General features: G+C 34.9%; 1 protein-coding gene across 3 annotated transcripts in view; it reads right to left on the bottom strand.

Annotated features, from left to right (window-relative positions):
• BRWD1 (bromodomain and WD repeat domain containing 1) overlaps positions 1 to 21,921 on the bottom strand; it is a 170,796-nt gene that overhangs the window by 37,922 nt on the left and 110,953 nt on the right. For all 3 annotated transcript variants that reach the window (XM_020973839.2, XM_020973838.2, XM_078146490.1), the window contains 8 exons: positions 21,221 to 21,341; positions 19,335 to 19,460; positions 15,496 to 15,574; positions 12,430 to 12,471; positions 9,436 to 9,582; positions 7,177 to 7,329; positions 6,011 to 6,174; positions 1,092 to 1,315 (listed from right to left, as the gene is read on the bottom strand). In XM_020973839.2, coding sequence (XP_020829498.1) covers positions 1,092 to 1,315; positions 6,011 to 6,174; positions 7,177 to 7,329; positions 9,436 to 9,582; positions 12,430 to 12,471; positions 15,496 to 15,574; positions 19,335 to 19,460; positions 21,221 to 21,341 — 1,056 coding nt within the window. The remainder of the gene's footprint in view (positions 1 to 1,091; positions 1,316 to 6,010; positions 6,175 to 7,176; positions 7,330 to 9,435; positions 9,583 to 12,429; positions 12,472 to 15,495; positions 15,575 to 19,334; positions 19,461 to 21,220; positions 21,342 to 21,921) is intronic.

The following is a 21,921-nucleotide window of genomic DNA, read 5'->3' as shown; positions in this document are numbered from 1 at the left end:
GAAATGCATATTAATATAACTGAGATTCAACCTGATATTCAGACTGTCAAAGACGACAAAAGAGAAATGACAAATTTAGAGGATTTTGGAAAGAGACACTGATGCCATGGTGGTGAATTTGAAAACTAGCCCTATAATTTGAACAACAATTTGGAACTACAGGTATGTCCCAAAAGTTACTAATTTGTGCACATCAAAAACAGATTAAAGACAAAGGGAAAGGGTCCACTGCACAACAACATTTTAGCCACACTTTTTGTAGTTGTAAAGAACTGAGAAGAAAGTAGATGCTCATAAACTGGGAAACGGCTGACTAAAATATGGCATGTGAGCGTACTGGAATTTGTGCTACAATAAATGACAAAGGGAACAGATTCAGAGTAACTTGGGGATACACATAGAAATTAATACAGAAAGGAGTGAACAGAACCAAACAGACAATTTTTACAACTACAATAATGTAAACAAAAACAGCTAATGAAAGACTTAAGCTATTATTCGATGCAATGACCAATAAATAACTCCAAAAAAGAATGATGATGCTTCCATCTTCACAGAGAAGTGATGGATTAGAGATGATGAGACGTAGATTTTTCAGACACAGCCAGTATGTGGATTTGTTTTATCAGACACACATATGTAACAAAGGAGCAGATAATTATAGAAAGAAAATAAAGCATCATTTAAAAAATACAAAAAAGGCAGTTCAGAGGGGGACACAAATAGAGCAATTTTGTAACTATTATATAGCAGACTTTCAACACTTCATCTACAATTCTCTTTTTCTGTTCTTCTCTGTGTATTGTAACATTCACATGTTGATACTTGTTAATAAAAAGAAGGCCCAACTCAAGTCCTTTCCTGGTACACACTGACCATTTGAATGAGTACTATACAATTTCACTTCATTGTTCTCTAATTTTTGTGCTATTTTCCCAATTAGATTATAAAGTCCTTCTGAGGGTCAGAACCATATTTCATACTATTTTTCAAATTGCCCGAAGGCATCTAACAGTGAATACAACAAGCATATTAGGCAACTAGGTGACTGATTTTGGTTTAAATATCCTTAAACAGTCTTCATTTCTCACCAGTTAATATTGTAGAGTTTGCTGACGTTATGGGTCTAGTCCTTCCAATTTTTTCAGATGATGCAGAATCAGATGAATCACCAGAAGTAATATTGGCAGAGAAGCTTACTGTGGTCTTCTGGCTTGAAGACCAAGCTGCACTATTAGAGGTAGACTGAGTAGGAGAACCTTCCAAGTCAGGTATGACTTTTGCCTGGGATTTCAATTGTTTCCATTTCACATTTCTGTTCAAAGATGAAGAAAAAGAAACCATGTATAAATATAAAAGTGTCAGTGGGCTTAAAAGCTAAGTGGAAAAGATCTAACCAAATTTCTGACTTAAAGACAGAAAAGTTCTGAATTTGACCATAATTATAAGAAAATAATACTTTCATAACATAAACAATGAACAATTATTAATCCTTTATCCTTAATTTTGCATTCAATTTTGTCCTAATGTAGGCTATGATATACTCAAAAAATCCTTTAATGGAAAGATGATTAGATATAGTCACAAAAGAACCTATTTTAGAAATACTGATTCCAGAGTAAAGATGGCAGAAGCTAACAGCAAGACAGTTTATTATTTTTTTCAATTTACATTCTTTGGCACTATGTCTGCTGAGAATGAGACAAGTGGTTTTGTTTGTTCATTTGGGAGAGGAGGTCAGGGAAATGAGATTGCTTTACTGATTTCAAAACTAATGGGGATGTACATGTAGGAGAAATACAGATTTTCCTTCATTCACAATCTCTGGCTACAGGAGAAAAAACTGATTAGCAATTTTTTAAAAATATATCCTCATTTTTCATACTTATCCTATCAGACACACAGACAACTGGACATTTAAAATGTTCATAAAACATTAAAATGTAATATTAGCAATTCTTATCTTTTAAATATGCAAACTTCTGACAGCAGTAATGGCAAGTCACATATTAAATAAGTAAAGATATAAACTAATCTGAGTTTTCTATCTCCTGCTAGGCATGGCGTGTCCCTTGAGGAAAGGCTGCTAGGCTGGGCATCTTCCATTTGTCCCAAAGCAACCATTTCCATCTGTACCAGCAAAAGGCAACTTTCACCTTCTGCAGCTAGCCCAGTTTTCCAACTGAGATGTAGAGAACCTCCAGTGCAATGAGCATATCCTCCTTTGACTACCGGTCTTCCATTTGCTCCCAAATCTGTCCTTTGAGGGTAGAGGAGTGGTATTCTCCACTTACTGATGAACATTCTCATATTTCACATTCCAGTGATTCTGAACTCCTATAGATTATCAGCCAAACCCCATTCTATACTCCCTACTATTCAATTCTTCATTCCAATGACCCTCAAAACTCTCATCCCAAAATTTTATCATAATTCCACCCAGCCTTTTCACTGAACTCTCTGGAATGCTTTTCCCATAGCCAACAAATCTCTCCATCTTAAATCTCCCACTTCTTCCATCTACTAGCTCTTATTAAAACTTGGCTTTCCCCTGATGACACACACAGTCTCTCTGCCCACCCTTTCTAGTACTGGTTGTACCTTCACTCATTCTACTCTGCTCACTGGATGAGGCAGGTGAGTTGGAATATTCCTTTCCACTGACACCTCCAGGTTGTCCCCTTCCTCCACCACTCATAAAAAACTCTACTCTTTTGAGGTTCATTCTATTAATATGTATCACCCTGTCAAAGTCCCGAATGGTTATGTCTATAAAATCCGTGGTCATTTCCCTTCCTTCCTCAATGAGTTCAATATTAAGCTTACAATTTTTCTCTCCTCAACTCCTGCCCTCATACTAGGTGACTTCAACATACATACCAATTCTTCCTCAAATATTCTAACCACTCAGTTCCTCAAGCTACTCATTCTTCCATCCCACCTCAGCCACACAAAGATGGTTACATCCTTGATCCTGTCATCGCCTATAAATGTAGCAATTCCACATACAAGAATTCTGAAATCCCCTTATGCAAACATAATCTGTTGGCTTTTCATTTCTCCCTCTGTGCCTTTGCTTGTATAACCCTACTCTTTATCTGCATGGTGACCTCCAATCCCTTAACTCCTCAATTCTCTCCTTAGCCATCCTCCCATGCACTAGCCATTCTCTCCTCTCATCCCCATCTTTATTGAACCAATTCAACTCTACGCTCTCCTCCTTTGAATCTCTTGCCTTCTTGTAATATTACCAAGTATGCCCAGACAAGCCTCAGGCATTGGATCACTTCCATCAATTACTGCCTTTGCTTGTGTACTTGTGCTGCTGAAATGAAGATGAAATGAAAAACTTTTCACCAGGTCCTCTATAAATTTATGTTATAAAACTTCAACCAACTGTCACTGAAGCTAGGCAATGCTACTATACCTCCTTTATCAACTCATTACCCCAGTCTTCACACCGGCTCTTCCAAACCTTTTCTTCTCTCTTTCAACCCTCTTGTGGCTCCTCTTGCCACCATGCTCAGCTGAGAACTTTGCTGTATATTTTAGAGAAAAAATTAAGGCCATTTGCTATGAACTCCCTCTTACTAATCTATCAGTCAGGTAGCCTCTGCCACTTTTTCCTACTTCATCTGTTTCACATAAAGTGGCCTTACTCTTTATCAAGGCTAACCCCTTCACTTGTTCAACGGATCTCATTCTACCCTGTCTCTTCCAGAGATGCCCACTCTGTTATTTCTACTTTTACTTATTTTCAATCTCTCCCTCTCTACTGATTCAAACATGCCCATGTCTCCTCCACTCTGGAAAAAACCCTCACTTGATCATTCCATCACTGGTAACTATTTATCCTGTTTCTTCTGCCCTTTACAGCTAAACTCCTTGAAAAAGCTATCCATAATAAGTGCTTCCACTTTCTCTTTAACCCCTTAAAATCTAGCTTCCAACTTTATCATTACACTGAAACTGCTTTCTCCAAAGTTACTAATGATTTCTTAGTTGCAAATGGAATGGCCTTTTTTCAATTCTCACTCAGTCACCTCAGCAGCCTTTGAAACTGTTGATCACTCTTTCCTCCCTGGTACTCTCTTCTCTAGGATTTCGGAACACTGTTTTCTCCTGGTTCTCTTCCTACCTATCTGACCACTCCTTCTTTGTCCCCTTTGCTATATCCTCCTCTAGATCACAGGGGCAGCTAGGTGGTGCAGTGGATAGAACACTGGGCTTTGAATCAGAAAGATGCATTTTCATGAGTAAAAATCTGACTTCAGACACTTACCAGCTATGTAATCCAGGGCAAATAACTTAACTCTGTTTGCCTCAGTTCTTCATCTATAAAATGAGCTGGAAAAGGAAATGGCAAACCAATCTAGAATCTTTGAGAAGAAAATCCCAAATAGGGGCAATGAAGAGCTGGACATTACTGAAATGAACGAACAACAAAACAAACCCCCAGATCGCTCCTTCTAACTCTAGGTGTCCTGCAGGGTTCTGTCCTGGGCCCTGTTTCCTTTTCCCACTATACTACTCATCAGTTCCATAACTTTAATTACCATTCTATGCCGATGATTCTCAAGCATATCTATTCTGCCTCAATCTTTACTGACCCCCAATCTTGCATCTCCAACTAGCTTTCAAACATTTCAAATTGGATGTCCAATAGACCTTTTAAACTCAACATGCCCTAAACTGAACTCATTCCCCTCCCCTGCAAATTCCCCCCCCCCCAACATCTATTATTGCAGAGGGCAATATCATCCTCTCAGTTCCTCAGGCTCATCTGGATTCTTCACTGTCTCTCATCTCCTATATCCAAAGCTGTTGCTAAGGTCTGTTCATTTCCCCTTTGGACTATCTCTTAAATATGCCCCTTTCTCTCCTTTGACACTGCCACCACTCTAGCGAAGCCCTAATCAACACAGGCCTGGATTATTACTGCAAAAGCCTGTTGGTGGGTCTGTCTGCCTTGAGTTTCTTCCCACTCCACTCAGCCACTAAAATGATTTTACTAAAATGCAGTCATGTTGATGTGTCCCCCCACTTCACTCCCATTCCTCTTTATTCAATAAACTCCAGTGGCTACCTATTGCCTCCAAGAGCAAATACAAATGCTCTGTTTGCCATTCAAAGCCCTTTATAACATAGCTCTTTCCTACCTTCCTAGGTAGGACACACTGTTTTCAATCCAACGACACAGGCCTCCTGGCTGTTTCATGAACAAGACACAGCATCTCTTGGTTCTGGGAATTCTATTTCTCCTCTTCTCCAGATGACTGACCTTCTTGGCTTCTTTTAAATCTCTATATCTCACTTTCTACAGGAAGTCTTCCCTAACCCCTCTTAATTCCAGTAGCTTCCCTCTGTTAATTGTTATTTATCTTTACATAGCTTGCTTTGTATATATTTATTGGTTGAGTAACGCACTAATCTAGGGAAATAATTTGCTACAAACTATTTTGCATTTTACAAGTCACTATAGATAATGTATTATACATGTGCCTGGTTACATTTTTTTCCATAAGTTTAACAACTTGTGACGCTATCAGTTATGAATTAGTTTACTGTTATTGTTCAGTTGTTTCAGTTGCATCTCAGTCTTTGTTGTTCCCTTTAGATGAGGAACTGAAGTAAACAGAGTCACACAAGCTAGGAACAGTCTGAGAAAAGATCTGAACTCATGAAGATGAGTCTTCCTGATACCAAGTCCAGTGCTCTATTTACTGAGCCACCTAGCTACTCATATTCTATATGAAATGAGGTGTAATTTGTTAGACATACCAAAAAACTATTTTTCAGACTTTTACCTTAAGAAAATATATTTACTACAGATTAAAATAGCACCTTGGAGTCCAATATCACAAAATATATACACATGAAAAAAACTGACTTCCCCAAAGACTTTTAAAATCATTTAATATCATATCTATCTTTAATCTACATCTATCATTTGTGAATAAACAAAAACATCAAAGAATCCAAAAGTTATGATAACCTGTCATCAATTCACCTGAATTTGCTAGGTTGATAGCTACATGTGGAACCTTGCCTTCTCTTACACCTTTGACTTCTTCGTAATTTTTCATTGTATTTTTGCCCAATTTTAAAATCAGAGGAAATTCTCCTTATTTTTTCTTCAAATAGTGCAGATAATCTAAGAGTCATACTGTAAATCTACAAAGAAAATGAAAAAAGCACAATCAATTATAAAATAGCCTTCAAAAGCATTTCAAGATTTTACTTGGCCGTGGCCAATACATTTGCTTTTTATCTGGTTGTCAAAGGAAATTATTTATTAATTTCAAATCTCTGCCCTAAATGCTATTTGCTAAATAAAGAGTAAAATGGAGGTACAGAACAAGATATATTTTCAGACATGACCAAGGAGAGCTTTGATGGGGCTGGGGTGAGGCCAGTGGAAAGTCACAGTGATATTAGTCCGGGGGGGGGGGGAGAAGAAGAAAGCTTCAATCAAACTTAAAAAAAAAAAAACAAACCAATAAAAGGTCTGAAAAGCTTAAGGACAGTTTCTACTCTTAATTTCTAAGGCTAAGTTTGAAAGCAAAGTAAATTTCTCAAAGTAAATTCTTCAGGTCTTCGTGAATAATTTCTTTTTTTAAAGGCAATTGTGGTTAAGTGACTTGCCCAGGGTCACACAGGTATTAAGTGTCAAGTGGTTGGTCTGAGGCTGGATTTGAATTCAGGTCCTCCTGACTTCAGGGCTGGTGCTCTATCCACTGTGCCACCTAGCTGCCCCATGAATAAATATTTAAGTGAGTGAATACATACACACCTCTTACCCCCAAACCCCACTTCCGTCCCCCCACACATAAGATGGAAAACATACAGGAAACAAAGACAAGGAATCCAAAGGAACCTACTGACAGAAATTGGAACAGACAAGTGGTAAAGACAAGGAGGAAAGGAACACAGTTAAGACAATGCACACATTTTAAACAGTTATGTGAACTCTTTGGTTAACAGTTGTGCTTTACATGTAAGTACCCATATAATGTGTATAAAAATGTTACCAAAGGTTTTAAAGGTGGATTGCTACAAATTCATTTTTCATTTACCTGAGTTAATTTTTCTACTCAACACTAACTAGCATACCCCGTAGGCTACGTGAATAAACCCTTCCTTTTTGTTTTGTTTTAAATTCTTATTAAAAATTACCTTTGACCTTTTGTTTGGTGTATATGCTTTAGCATTACTAAATATTAATCGAATATCTTTGCAAAATTCCAGTGGGTTGTCATAATTTCCCGCTTCTAGAGTTTCCCTCACTGTTCCAAAGTCCATTGGAGTGTCTATAATATCTCTATAGTCCTAGGTAAAAAAACAAAACAAAACCAGAGGACATTCAATAAATATTCTTATAAACACAAAAAACTAGGTCCAAAAAAATTTCAAATTACAGAATCAAAATGATAAATCTACAAGAAATCCTTGGAAGTCATGCAATTCACCCATTTCAAACACATGGAAAGAGAATTCAGTTCTCAGAAGTGGTTTTCTTTTGGTCTACAACTACCTTTTCTTTTTTTAACTACCTTTTCTTAAGGGGAAAAAAAAAAGCCCACAGACCTGGGTTTGGGAGCAAGAGTTTAAGTCAACATTTACTGACTAACAATATAGCCAGTGCTAAACTTAGAAAAGGAAATAAATAATTTTCTGTCTTTCTTTCCTGGGGCGAGGGAGGGCAGGAATATTCTAAGTAAATGGGTACAAGGCATAACGCAGTAAAGGAGAGACAACCTTTTAACATATGCTGGCTATGTGACCCCGGACAAATCATTTAATCTCTTAGTATCCTAAGGCAGTTAACTATAAAATGTAGAGCAGGTGACTATCTACACTAGCTGAGGGAGTTTCCTTGCTGGGAGATCACTATACCAATAAAATTACAGGTCCAGTTATAAATAATGGTTAATAAGAATAATCAACTCTATATAATGTTATGGACACCGGGAAAGTTAGTCATGATAATGATAACAACAGCTAACATTTATATAGTACTTGCTATGACCCAAGTACTGCATAAGCACTTTACAATTATTATGTCATCCAATACTCACAACAAACCTATGGAGGCAGGTGCTATTATCATCTCCATTTTACAGATGAGGAAACCAAGGCAAATAGAGGTTAAGAGGCTTGCCCAGGGTCACAAAGCATTAAAGTGTCTGAAGCAGGATTTGAATTGAGGTCTTCCAGGCTCAGCACTCTACCCAATGTTCCACACCTAACTGCCTTTAATAATGCCTAGTCCTTGGAAATGGAGCAACTATTTGCTTAATTACCTATTAATCAATCTTCTACTTAACTTGGCCAATATTTTCCACTTGATATTCACTAATGTGTGCTGATTTGCGGCTTATGCATATAACTACACCTATATAACTGACTCTTTTGCTCACAATGGAAAATTATTTTTGACCTTTTAACTGGTGTATATGTGTCATTTTATTCTTAAAGTAAGCATAAAGTGTTTAAAGTACTGATAATTTTCAGTGGCATTATGCTCATACACAGCATATCTGTTAAGAAAAATCACCTCTTTGAACCATAAGATTATAGATCCAGAAGCTATAAAGCCATTGAGTACAACCCCCTCACTGAGAAGGACTGAGGCCCAGATAGGGTGATTTGCCTAATATCACACAAGTAGTGAACGTCAGAGGTAGGTCCCTAGGAGTCTAGACACTGCTCTTCCCATTGTATTGAAGTAAAAGCTCAATCACACAAATATAACTATAACCAGTGAAAATCACAGATGATTTTTTTCAAAAAGCTATATAATCACCTGAAAGGGATAGTTTCTGGAAAAACTCCCCATATCAAAATTTCAGATTTTACTTTGTTTCCTTATTATTAGTGTTGGCAGAAAAAAAATTGTCTTTATCAGCATCATTTCCAAAATGTAGTAAATCAAACAGAAAGGAAGACAATAACCTTGTTGTAGATAAATCCTTGCATTTAAAAAGCAACTCATATATAAGCAGTGCTTTACACATAATCTCATTTGGCCTTCACAACCATGATATATATTACCTCAAAATTGGAAGAGAAATCTTTGTAGAATTACAGAGTATATATGCTATTCCCTTGGTACAAAGTAATTTCTGTAAACAGATTACTGCTTCTTACTGGTATCCTTAGCATCTAGAAAGTACCTTGAATTTATTAAGAGCTCAGTAAGTTTAATAAACATTTGTTGAATTAGTACAGATTATCAAGAAATGAAATATACTAAAAAATACAAACACTTAAAAATTTTTTCCTCAAACATCATTTAAAAAAATATTTAGTTATTAACAGTTTGGACACACTAGATATATGAGAGTATATCTTCTTCTTTACAAGTTTAATTCAAAGATGTATCAATTACATCCCACTGTCCCCAAAATAAAAATTTAAATGATATTAACTTACTGGATACTCAACCAAATCAACAGGATGTCTAAATGGCTCAGAATCTTCGCACTGGAAAATTAAGTTCACTAGTTCTTTACATTGCTTCTGCCAGTTATTTTTATCATATTTAGCTTTATTATTGTTCCTTTTCTTCCAATGATGCCCCTAAAACATATTCACAACATCAGTTTCCTAAAACTGTAAGTTATTTTTAAGGAGATTATATACCAGATAAACTAAGTACTAAAGAAAATATCACTCTAAATGATAAATACTGGGAGCAACTTTACTATAATTAAGTTATATGATACTACTATTGTTACAATAGAAAAACAAACTTGCAAAAATGACTCAGTGTAACTGGTGGTCTAATGGTTTGCAACACTCCAGATAATCCACAAAAGGTATATTTATTACTGGGCATTTATCCAATAACAAAATTCTAGAAATGCATTTGAAACTCCATGTTGTAAAGTAAACTAATGACCAAGAGACTGCTTTGTAAATGACAGGAAAAAGAAGCCTATATTTTTAAAACCAGTTGAAGGTTACAGACATGTAACAAAATTAGAAAATGGGCTTTACTGAAATGTTTTAAAATATGTTCTAAATTAAAGCCTTTCAAATTTAAGTAAAATATTAATTGCTCACGGTTAGGTCAAGCCACAAAAATAAGAGGAACAGTGCTTCCTAAATTAATTTACTTGTTTAGCGTTCTACCAATTGATCCGAAAGAAAAAAGGTTAAAAAATCCCAAGGGAAATAATGTAAAACAGGAGAGTATAAAATCTCAAATTATGCTAAGAATCAACAGATTAAGTGTACAAAATACAGAAGAACTCTAACAGAGTAGCCCAGCATTCAGTAAACCTAAAGACCCTAGCTACTGGGGTAAGGACAAAAACTTCTGGGAAAACTGGAAAACAAAACAAACAAACAAAAAAACCCCCAAAACCGAACTAAAACAGTATGGTAGAAATTAAGAATTTAGACCAACATCTTAACCCAAATAGCAAAAGCTCCAAATGGATGCACAATCTACACGTTAAAGGTCACATCATAAATTATACAAGGAAGAAAATTAGCTTTCAGATCTATGGATAGGGGAAGAATTCATAAACATATGGTAGAGAGAATCATAGAAGATAAAGACAATTTTGATCACATAAAATTAAAATTTCTGCAAACAAATCTAATACAGCTAAGATTAGAAGGAGAAGCAACTAACTAGAAAAACTTTTGAAATATGTCTCTTTAATAAAGATCTAATTTTCACAATATATAAGGAACTGATTGTAATGTGTAAGAATATAAGCCATTTACCAATTGATAAATGGTCAAAAGATATGAGCAAACTGTCCTCAAGGGAAGAAATCCAAGCTATTAAGTCTTCTGAAAAAATGTTCTAAATCAGTAATAATTAGAGAAAGGCAAATTAAAGCAACTCTGAGGTCCCACCTCACACAATTTGACAAAACTGACAAAAAAGGAAAATGACAAATGATGGAAGGGCTATAAGAAAACAGGAACACTAATACTATTGGTGGAACTATGAATTGGTCTAACCATTCTAGATGGTCTAACCATCCCCACTGTAAGTAAACTGTGCATCTAGCGATATGACTACTAGGCCTATACACAGAAGAGATCAAAAGAGGGAAGATCCATACGTACAAAAATATTTATGCTAATTCTTTTTGTAGTAGCAAAGAACTGGAGACCAAGGTGCTGCCTATCAATTGTGGATTAGCTAACTAAATTATTGTCTATGAAATATAATTATGAAAGAAATGTTTTCAAGGAAGCTTATGAATACTTGCTTGAACTGATACAGAATTAAGTTAGCAGAACCAGGAGAACAGTTTATTAAAATAAGCAACAATAATGTAAAACCAAACAATTTTGAAGGACTAAAAACTGATTTAGTGACCAACCACGATTCACTGAAGATACATGAAAATGTTACCCCACCACCTGACAGAGAGGTAACAAAATCAAGATGTAGAATGAGACACACATTTTTAGACCTGGAATCTGTTTTGCTTGAGTATATATAATTGTTACAAGGGTTTTGTTTGTCTTTCTTTTCCCCAGTGGGACTGGGGACATTGGAGTGGAAGAAAATAAGTGCTTATTTAAAAAAAATAAATTTACAATGAATTTAAAAATTAAAATGCATAAACACTTGTTCTCTGTAAATAGTGTATTTCTCCTGTACACAAAGACTCAAAATCATATCTCCTTTTCTTTAATTCTCCAAATCTAGTCAGTCACCAATTAGCGTTTACTTTTTCTTGAAATGGCTCAACTCTGTTCCTTCTCATATCCCAGAGATATGATACTCTAATTCAACTTTCATCATCTCACCTCTGGGTCACAAACAGACTTCACTTGATGACCCTGAGTCTCTTACCACTCCATACTAAAAAAACCTCCAAAGGAATAATGTACTTTTTGTTAAATACCACTTTCAGCATGTTGTTCCATAGCTCAAAGTACCCTTTTCCCTATAATATCAAATCCAAATTCTTCTCCCTTATCTTTCAAGATTACCATAATCTGGCTCTACTCCACAAAGGGTCCAAATATAGGAACAACTATAACCTCATTTCCTAATCACTTGTGCCAGTCAAGTCTGTCTTCTGTCCCACACCAACATATAATGCTTATTCCAAGAGCATGTGTTTCAGGTTTTCCCCTTTACCTAAAATGTCTTTCCCACCCCTTCCTAATACTATCCTTGCTTTAAAACCTATACATGAAGTCCACCTCTTCCAGTTCTGGATCGTCTTTAATTCAATCAACATTTAATCCTAACTAGTTCATAAGCTTCCTAAGGAAGACTAACTTATAGCCACGCATCCTTCTAAAGACACTGCAGGAACTCAGAAAATAATTATTCTATTATTTCAAGAAAAAGAAAACCTTCAATTTAAACCCTAATTTAATAAGCATAATCCTTGTAAAATGTCAAGAGCATGTTAAAAACATGAACAAAATAGAATAACTCACTCGTATTCTTCCAGAAGAAGTTTTAGGAAGATCATGTTCATCCTACAAAGGAACATAAATGAGATCACTTTAAAGTTGGTTTAACTTTTCAGAATCATCTATTCAACAGAATAATCAAATTTATTATTTCTTGACTTTTCTATAGCTTCTAAAAAGAATTTTAATTAAAAAGGCAGCATCATATGGTGAAAAGAACAATAGATTAAGTCTGTAGACCAGGGTTCTAAATCCTAACTCAGTCACTAATTTGATACATAATTAGATAATTTTTAACTCAGCTCTTAATTTGCTCATCTGAAAAAAAAAACTGGAGTCAAAACTCTATGTACTCTTGTTCTCGCTGGAAAAATCCATAACTATCTCTGTGTACTAATCATAAAGCATTTGACATATTCTTTCACACTAGCCTGATGGCCAGGATAAGCCATGTAACAGTAGAGTAGTTAGACTATGAAATTAGATGAATGACTGAATAAAGGTTAATTTGGCAGGAGACTGCAAGTGGAGTCTCTCAGCAACTTATCTTTATCCCCATACTTATTACTATTCTTAACAATTTTTTGGATGAATGCACAGGTGACATTCTCATCTAATTTTCAGGTGATACAAACTTGGGAGCTAACACATAAGATGATAAGTGTCAGCATCCAAAAAGATTCTTCATCCTGACAACAAAGAAAGCTGGGCCAATTAAAAAAAAAAAGATGTGATGAGCATAAACTTAACTTGTGGGTCAAAAAAAATCAATTCATAAGTACAAGCTGGGAGAAATGGTAGTTTCTCTGAAAAAGATAGGGAAATTTTTAGTGGGAGGAAAACTTAACATTAATCAACAATACAACACATTACTGAAAAATGCTAACATAATCCTGGGCTGAATTAAGAAAGGTAGTTTCTAGAACAAAAGAGGTGGTAGCCTCACTGTATTTTGTCCTACTACATAACTGATGTGCTGTGTTCAGTTCTAAAGGACTAAGGTTATTTTATGTGGGATATTGACAAGATGGATAATGGCCAAAAGTGTCCTTGAAAACAAGTCAATAATCATCATTTCAAGGAAGTAGGGATTTTTAGCCTGGAAAAGAAAAGGTTCAGGGGAATGTGACAATTGCCTTTAAATATCTGAAGGCCTATCATGTGGAAAAGAATCTTTGCAGCATTTGGCCCCCCTCTCCCTCTTCCCACCCTACCCCCTTCTCCCCATCTTGGCAAAATTAGGAAAAATAGGTAGAATTTGCAGACAGGCAGGATTTTAGATTTGATGTAAAAATGAAAAACAAAACTTTTAACAGTTAGTGCTACCTAAAAGTAGAATGGGTTGCTTGAAAGGTTATACTTTTTTTTCTTACTTGAGGTCTTCAAATGAAGGAATGACCATTTCTAGGACATAGTAAAAGAGATTGTTGCTCAGCTATAGATTATAGCCTAGATAGACTGAGATCCCCTCAAATCAATTTCACGATCAATAGTAAAAAACACCGTCACCCAACCCTACGGTATTTTTAACAAAAGGGTTTGTTTTGTTTTGAAAGCCAATTAAAAACTTATTCAGGTCATTACATATTTACCATAAGTACAAAGAAACAGAAAATACCAATCTCAAGCTTAAAAATGTTTTAAATAGGTGCCACAGTTTTAGGAAACGGAAATGATAGCTAGCTGGCATTTATGTAGGCCCTACAAGGTTTATAAAGGGTTTTATAGGTGTTATCTCATTTGATCCTCACAATAACCCTGAGAGGTAGGTGCTATAATTAATTCCAGTTTGTAGATGGGGAACCTGAGGCTCAGAAGTTAGTGCTTTGATTAGGGTCACATAGCTAGTGTCTGAGTGAGGATTTGAACTCAGTTCTTCCTGAATCCAAGACTAAGACATCCAGTTCATGAAGAAGAAACTAAGGCCCAGACAGATTAAAGTGGACACAAAGACAGTGACAGGAAGAATTTGAATCTAAAGTCTCTGGCTTCAAATCCAGGACTTCATTCCACTGTGCCTTACTGTCTTCTCTCCCATAAATAATAACAGGCCATTTACACAGCGCATGGTGAGGAAAATGATTTTTCAAATATAGCAATCCTTCAAGGTTGTATCTGTCTCAACTTTACAGATGAGGAAACTCACAGAAAATTAAATATGGTCACAAAGCAGTTAAATTTCACTGCTCAGGTTGTGTATACTGTAAAAAATAATGCCCCTTCTGGATAATCTCAGCTTTACCACCTCTCCTGGGTTAAAAAAAAAAAAGAAAAAACTAAAAAACTCCCTCCATTAAGGCCAACTGCCCACTGACTTTATAGACTAGAATCTCAAGAGAATTAGTTGCCTAAGCCACTAAGAAGTTAAGTGACTTGCTCATCTATGGTCATCCTGATTTTAAGTGCCACTATTACACTATGCTGCCTCAAAAATTTGCAGAGAAAAAACTTCCAAATAATTTTTTAAAAGATATTTTTGTATCTCAAGTTTTAGAGACACTGCTATATAGCTATATAGCATTAAACTAGATTACTAATGAAAATATTTTATTATTTAATATTAGAATAGTTTATGAATAATTGTGTATTTCACAGCTTCTCTTCCAAGGTTATCCAGATTAATTTAGGCCAACAAATCAGAAAATATATTCTAGTTCCAACTATTTTAAATAGGAACAGTATAATCATGGCACTAAAAGATAAAAAATCAAGAGAGCAAAGATTTTGTGTCTTTAAGCAGAACAATTCTTTATTCTTAACCCACAGCCATTTAGATAAGATTATAACTATTCTGTTCAAAAGCCAAGAGAAGTAAAAGAAAAATTAAAAATTAAAAAACACTGGTTTCTTTTGCTACCCATGCATATCCTGAAACAAATTTTATTAGCATATTGGCCCCTCCCCCCCTTTTTTTGCAAAACTGTGTTTATCCATCAACATAAATATCATTGGGAAAGAGATAAATAATGAAAAGCCTAGAGAATACTTTAGTTTTAACTAGTTAAAACTAAAGTAATTTTCTCATTTGGTTTTAGGTTAAGATAAAGAAAAGTTATTTCCTATAAACAAAAGAACAACTGAAATTCATACCAAATCATCAGCATCTGTGCAGCCTTGCTCTTCATCTTCAGTATTATAAAATTCAGAAATATTTGTACAGTCTTGATTGCTGAAAAAAAAAATTAGGTTACTTCAATGAGAATATATACAATGGTTGTTGCTTCTATGATTCTACTACCAAGATGATTCATAAAGATAAGTGATGATCAGTGCTTCAAGAAAAACTGAGCATCAGAGTATGAGAATCAAAAGGACCCATGAATAGAATGTATGTTCTTATCCACCCTTCAAAAATCACAAAAGACAGCACGAGGACAGACATTGCCTACTCTCCCCAAGGGCTGTGAAGTTGTAAAACAAGGTCACTCTCTCTCTTTTCCAGATAAAGTCAAGATCCTCTGAATAAAAGTGACAAAATGCCTCAAAATAGCTGTCTATAGGGACCAAGACATCTAAATGGGCTGTATAACAGGTGAAAACAGGATTCCTATTAATTTTTTTTTAATCAATGTTTTCTCTCTCTTTTTTTTTTAAAGGCAATTGAGGTTAAGTGACTTGCCCAGGGTCATACAGCTAGTAAACTTCAAGTGTTTGGTCTGAGGATGGATTTGAACTCAGGTCCTCCTGACTTCAGGGCTAGTGCTTTATCCACTGCATCACCTAGCTGCTCCCAATGTTTTCTTAATAATGCCAAATATTATATACCTAAAGCCAAGAGCTGGTATTATTTGTAATGCATAAACATTTAAAGTCTTTCAAATGAGATCAGAGTGTAAAGCAAGTATATCCATTGTTACTGTTATTATTTCAGAGTCAGAATAACAAACATTTATTAAACATCTACTATGGGCACTGAGCTAAATGACGGGGAATAAAAAGAGAAGTAAAAGAAAATCTTTGCCTCAATGAGTTCACAATTTAATGAAGGAAGATAATACAGAAAAACAAGCTGAAAAGGCTAGGGCTGGAGGGGAGGAGTAGTGTGCCACTCAGGCAGGGTGGAAAGTATGGAAGGCACAGAAGCATAATGAATTCCTACAGCTGGCCTGGGGAAATAATTTGAAGAAGTTTGAGTTTCAGAGTTGATCTCATATTGCAGAATGATGAGTTTCTGGAGATCATGAAATCCATTAGATTATCCAAGCAGAAAATGATGAAGCGAATTCCCTGAGAATCTTCCTTAAACAACACAGAATCAAGGATGAGCTCTCCCACATCCACCTCCCACCCACTTCAACAAGAGGAAGGGATCTCAGGAGCAGGGGATGGCTAGGGAGGTGTCACTTTTAGTTATCTGAAATTTTGTTTTTTTGGCTTAGACCTGTAATTTCATTGGTGTAGGTATCTGATGAATAAATTCCCTCTACCTTTATGATTTAAAGGTTCAGTAAATTGCCTGAGTAGTCACTAAGAAATTAAGTGACTTGCTCAAGGTTACATCAGTGTGTGGTCTTCTAGCATTTAATATAGTTTTAGAAATGCTAGCTATATAATTAAGAAAAGAAGAAATCAAGTATATGCAAAGAGGAGAAAAGATTTCTTTTTTCAGATGTTATGACGATTTAGAGAAGTACTGAAATTAAATGAAACATCAGTGAATTCAGCAAAGCAAGAAAGAAAATAAAACTACAACAATCATCATTATTTCTTTATGTTATTAATAAAATCCAGTAGAGAAAAAAATTCTATCCAAAATAACTATAAAATGTACCTGGAAGGTTGGGGGAGGGGGCAAAGTAGAGTTGATGAGTAGTCATGATGATACCCAAAAAAAAAAAGAATATCAAAGAGACAAAAAATACACAGAAGAGAGCAGAAGGAAGATGAGAAGAGAAACAGAGATCTACTATGTTAAATTTACTAGTTATTCCTTCCACACTTCAGGGCCTAGGAGTGCACTGCTCCCACGATCCGAAAAGCTGTGTAAAATTTTTTGGCCCCCCTATTTTGTACCAGAGAAGAAGTATCAATTATTATGGTATTAAAAGATAAAATATGTTGATATTATACAATACTATATACATATATTTTGTGCATTCCTGAGTTTCTAAACTTTTTCAGTGTCATCTGTGGCTTCCACAAAACTCCCATTCAATTTCTTTTTAATTTATTGAAACCATGATGGGGAAGGTCACGATGTGGATAGGATAACTGTATAAGCTTTAAAAAACTATGTAACTAATTTTCATAGTTTCAAATACAAACCATTTTTCCTGTTCTTTGTGTAATGAAATGCTCATGTTTGTTAGGATCATATTAAAAGAATGCTTTAAAAACAAAGTTTTAAAAAAGCAATTGCAAAATGCATAAAATGTCTGGGATTAACCTACCAAGATAGGCTCAGGACCTAGATAAATACAACTGTAAAAGGCTCTTCACAAAAATAAAGGAAGACTGAAATAATTGGATAGTCACTGTTCATGGTCAATCCTGATAGGGCAAATTGGTAATTTAACAAAAATGATGGTAATATCTAAATTATTTTATAAATCATGTACAATACCAAACTACTAGGGAGTCCCTTTATAGAACTAGTCAAAATAACAACAAAATTCAACTAGAGAAACAAAAGGTCAGGAAATCTCAATGGAAATTAAAAAAAAAAGTAGAAAGAAGATAGACTAGCATTACTAGATCTTAAATCATGCTACAAAGTTATACTAATCAAAGTTATTGTACTGAGTAAAAAATAGAGAAATAAACTGAGAGAATAAATTAGGTAAGTAAAACCCAAAAGCAAACAAATATAGTGGCCCAGTTTTCAATAACCTGAGGACATCTATCAGTGGGGTAAGCATTCCTCACTTGACAATAATTGCTGGGAAATCTGTAAGACAGTTTGGCAGAAATCAGATTTATGCCATTTTGGGCAGCTAGGTGGCACAGTAGAATTCCACCAGGCCTGGAGTCAGAAAGACTCATCCTCCTGTGTTCGTGCTCAATGTCCGGCATCAGTCACTTAACCCTGTTTGCCTCAGTTCCTCATCTGTAAAATGAGCCAGAGAAGTAAATGGCAAACTACTCTAGTTACCTTTGCCAAGAAAACCCCAAATGAGGTCATGAGTCAGCCACGACTGAAAATAACTGAACAATATCTCCCGTATACCATGGGAAATTTCAAATAAAATTATGAACCAAATATAGGTCACATCATAAAAAAAAGAAGAGAATGGAAGTACTCTGCACTATAACTAGGGGGAGAATCCTTAGAGATGAGTGATCTTAAAAGAAAAAATAGATAATTCTGATAACATAAAATTAAAAACAATATATACAAACAAAATTAATAAAGCTAGAAAAAAGTTTACTGAAGGAAAAATCTTTACAACAAACATTTCTGATATTCAGACATATATGGAATTCAGTAAGTTAATAATAGACATTTATTAAGCACTTGCTATGTACCAGACTCTGTACTAGGAACTAGGGATACAATTACAGAGAACAAAACAATTCCTTTGTCAAAGGAGTGGACCTAATACAAATAATCTAGAAGAACTATTCCCTAACAGAGAAGTGATCAAAGGATATGAACAATCAGTTTTCAAAAAGAGAAATGCAATTTGTGGAAAAAAGATGAAAGGAGGTGACAGACAAGCGCTGTTAGGTCAAAAGAGCTATAGAGCTATAAGAACTGGGTTGCTTTCTGGAATGAATGTCTCCAATCTGACATTCAATTTACAATACAGAGTAAGAAAAACATGAAATTTAATTGGCATTATTTTCTACCATTGAAAAGAACACTGCTATTGTAACAATGAGGTATGTCATTTAAAGTAAAAAATAGTTATGCTTCAAAGGCAAAAACACAACAGTACAGAAAGATAATAGAATAACAGGTAGTTGAAAGCATCCTCACTACTACTTACTTAATGAATTTTAAAAGTTGGTCAGTGATCTTCTTAGCTGATCTTGCAATAGCACTCCCAGGTTCATTAAAAGTTCTGGCATTATATTCTATATACCTTACTTCCCAGACTAGGGCAGAAATCCTCCTTTAAAACAAAGTAAAAATAACATTGAGAAGCTGGTAGATTTAGGACTAGAAAATGAAAAAGTGTGATTAAGGGCAGATATAACAAATTTATGCTTATGATGTTAATCCAAATATACAAAAACATTATCAACCTCCTCTAGTACTATCAGCTCTATCACAATAATGAATGATTATATTAGTTTGGGGGAAAATATAGGTAAAAAACTAAAATGCCTTGTCTCATAATGGGGTATGGGAGGAAAGCTAGCAAGTAAAATATCATGTCTGGATGTTTAATTTCATAAATGTAGGGAAATATCAGTGTGGAAATTCCCTCCACTGGTATGGACTGATAATGATAACTTTTCTGTAACTCAGTGTCTTAGAGCAGTGGTATCAAACTCAAATAGAGATATATCGTTGTAGGCTGCATATTATATTATTTATTTTGTTAAACATTTTCTAATTACATTTTAATCTGGTTTCAGAGTATGGGCCACCTATGGGTCCAAAGTTTGACCCCTCTACCTCTCAGAAATGTCTGGGGAATTGAGAAGTTATGTGATTTCCCCCCTAGATCTTCCTGCTGGCCCTATATTCTGAAGCCATGCTGCATGTTATCTCATTTTTACCAAATAAATAATAAACTAAAATCTGTATGGATGTTGCTTATATAGTAACCTTACAGAAGTGAGGTTTCATAGAAAAAAATGTCAAAAGACACTATCAGTTGGTAATGAACATGGAAAGGGAAAGGGAATAAGCATTTATATAGTATCTACTATGTGCTAGGCCTTGTGCTTTGCAAATATTATTTATTTCATAACTTAACTATAAAGTATAAAGTTTGTATTTCTAGATATTCTACAGTTGATCCAGGCACAAAGTCATGACTGGTCTCTAATAATACTCAATAACCTACCAAATTGAAGCATAAACCAAATTAAAAACTTTTAAGAATAAAATCAGTTAATTAGTAGGTTAACATGCTAATATTAGAAACTAATTTGAAATGCCATTTAGCTAACATGACTTATAAGTAAAACAGTAAACCAAATTAAATCATTAGTTCTAGAGTACACATCCCTGCCAAGAATATACTATATCATATGGTATCTCCCACAAAGAATGATCCAATATATTTTGGAAAATTTAATAAAATAATTGCTTTTATTTAGAAAACATTCTTCAGTAGTCTCACAGCTACCCTTTTATTCTAAATTTCTTTTTCATCAATTACTCCTTTCTAACCATTTCCACTATCTCTACAACCAGGGATCACTTTCAAAACTTGGAAGTTGGAATAGTTAAAAAAAAATTACTTTTAAAAGACAGATTATACCACAGATAGTGAATTAAAAATACTATTCACGCACAAAGCATTTTTTATTACTGATAAAATCTTCACATAAAAGCCTTTATTTTTCATTTGGATCATTTGGACTAAATAATAAATACACAGGAGAAATATATCCACCCAGAGTCTAGGAAATCATACAAGCAGGGGAAAAATTATTTTTATTGTTATTCCTTAAGATGTCCAACTCTTTAGACAAATATAAAGAAAAAATAATGACTAAGATTAACAGATATAGCTCCTTTTTTAATACCAAGGTTATCCTAAAATAAAAGAAACTAGAATAATGAGATTCTAATCTTATAATTTTATTTTGTTTTTGTAAAATAAAGAACATCTTCATTCTCCTTGTTTACTAAAAATCTTGTAGGTGGGAAAGAGGAAGCACATTTTAAAATTAAATTCCTTAACTGGCTACTGACCTGTAAAATCGATGGACAAGTCTCATCCGAATGGTGTAAAGATCTGTTGGATAGGCTACCACTGTACAGTACTTTGGGTACGTACATAGGTCAACTGGACCCGCAAAAGCTGCAGCTATATCTGTTATGAGAAAAAAAAAGCCATTTAAATAAAAAGGCCATTTAAATAATTACATTTCAGTGAACACAGACCAAAAGATAATGAAACTTGTTTCCTTCCACTTGGCAGAAAAGACTTACCTACCTTTATGTAACTATACATATGCCCAAAGGCTCTGTTCTAGGGCATCTTCTCTCTCCGTAACCTTCTCAGTTCCCAAGGACTTCATCATCATCTCTATGCAGATGACTCTACATATCCCTCCCTAGTGTCTTTCCTGAGCTCCACTACTGTATCATCAACTGCCTATTGAACATTTAAAACTAGGTGTTTCATAAGAATCTCAAACTCAACATGTACAGAACAGAGGTCCCCTGTAAGTTCTCCCTCAAATGCACCACTCTTCCAAACTTCTCTATTTCTGTTGAAGGCACCAGTACCTTTCTAGTCATCCAAGTTCTTAAACTTAGAATGATCCATAACTTCTTAGTCTCCTTCACCATACATACCCTAACTAAGCATCAAGTCTTGGCAGTTCCAGCTTTATAACATCTTTCAAACCCATTTTCCCTCCATATTCTCACAGCCCCAGTAACCTCTA

This window comes from Phascolarctos cinereus, unplaced genomic scaffold (assembly GCF_003287225.1).
Source record: "Phascolarctos cinereus isolate Bilbo 61053 unplaced genomic scaffold, phaCin_HiC Scaffold_726;HRSCAF=1367, whole genome shotgun sequence".
NCBI classification, from domain to species: Eukaryota; Metazoa; Chordata; class Mammalia; order Diprotodontia; family Phascolarctidae; genus Phascolarctos; species Phascolarctos cinereus.
Note: the sequence above shows the minus strand (reverse complement) of the source record. Positions and strands in the feature narration are given on the sequence as shown.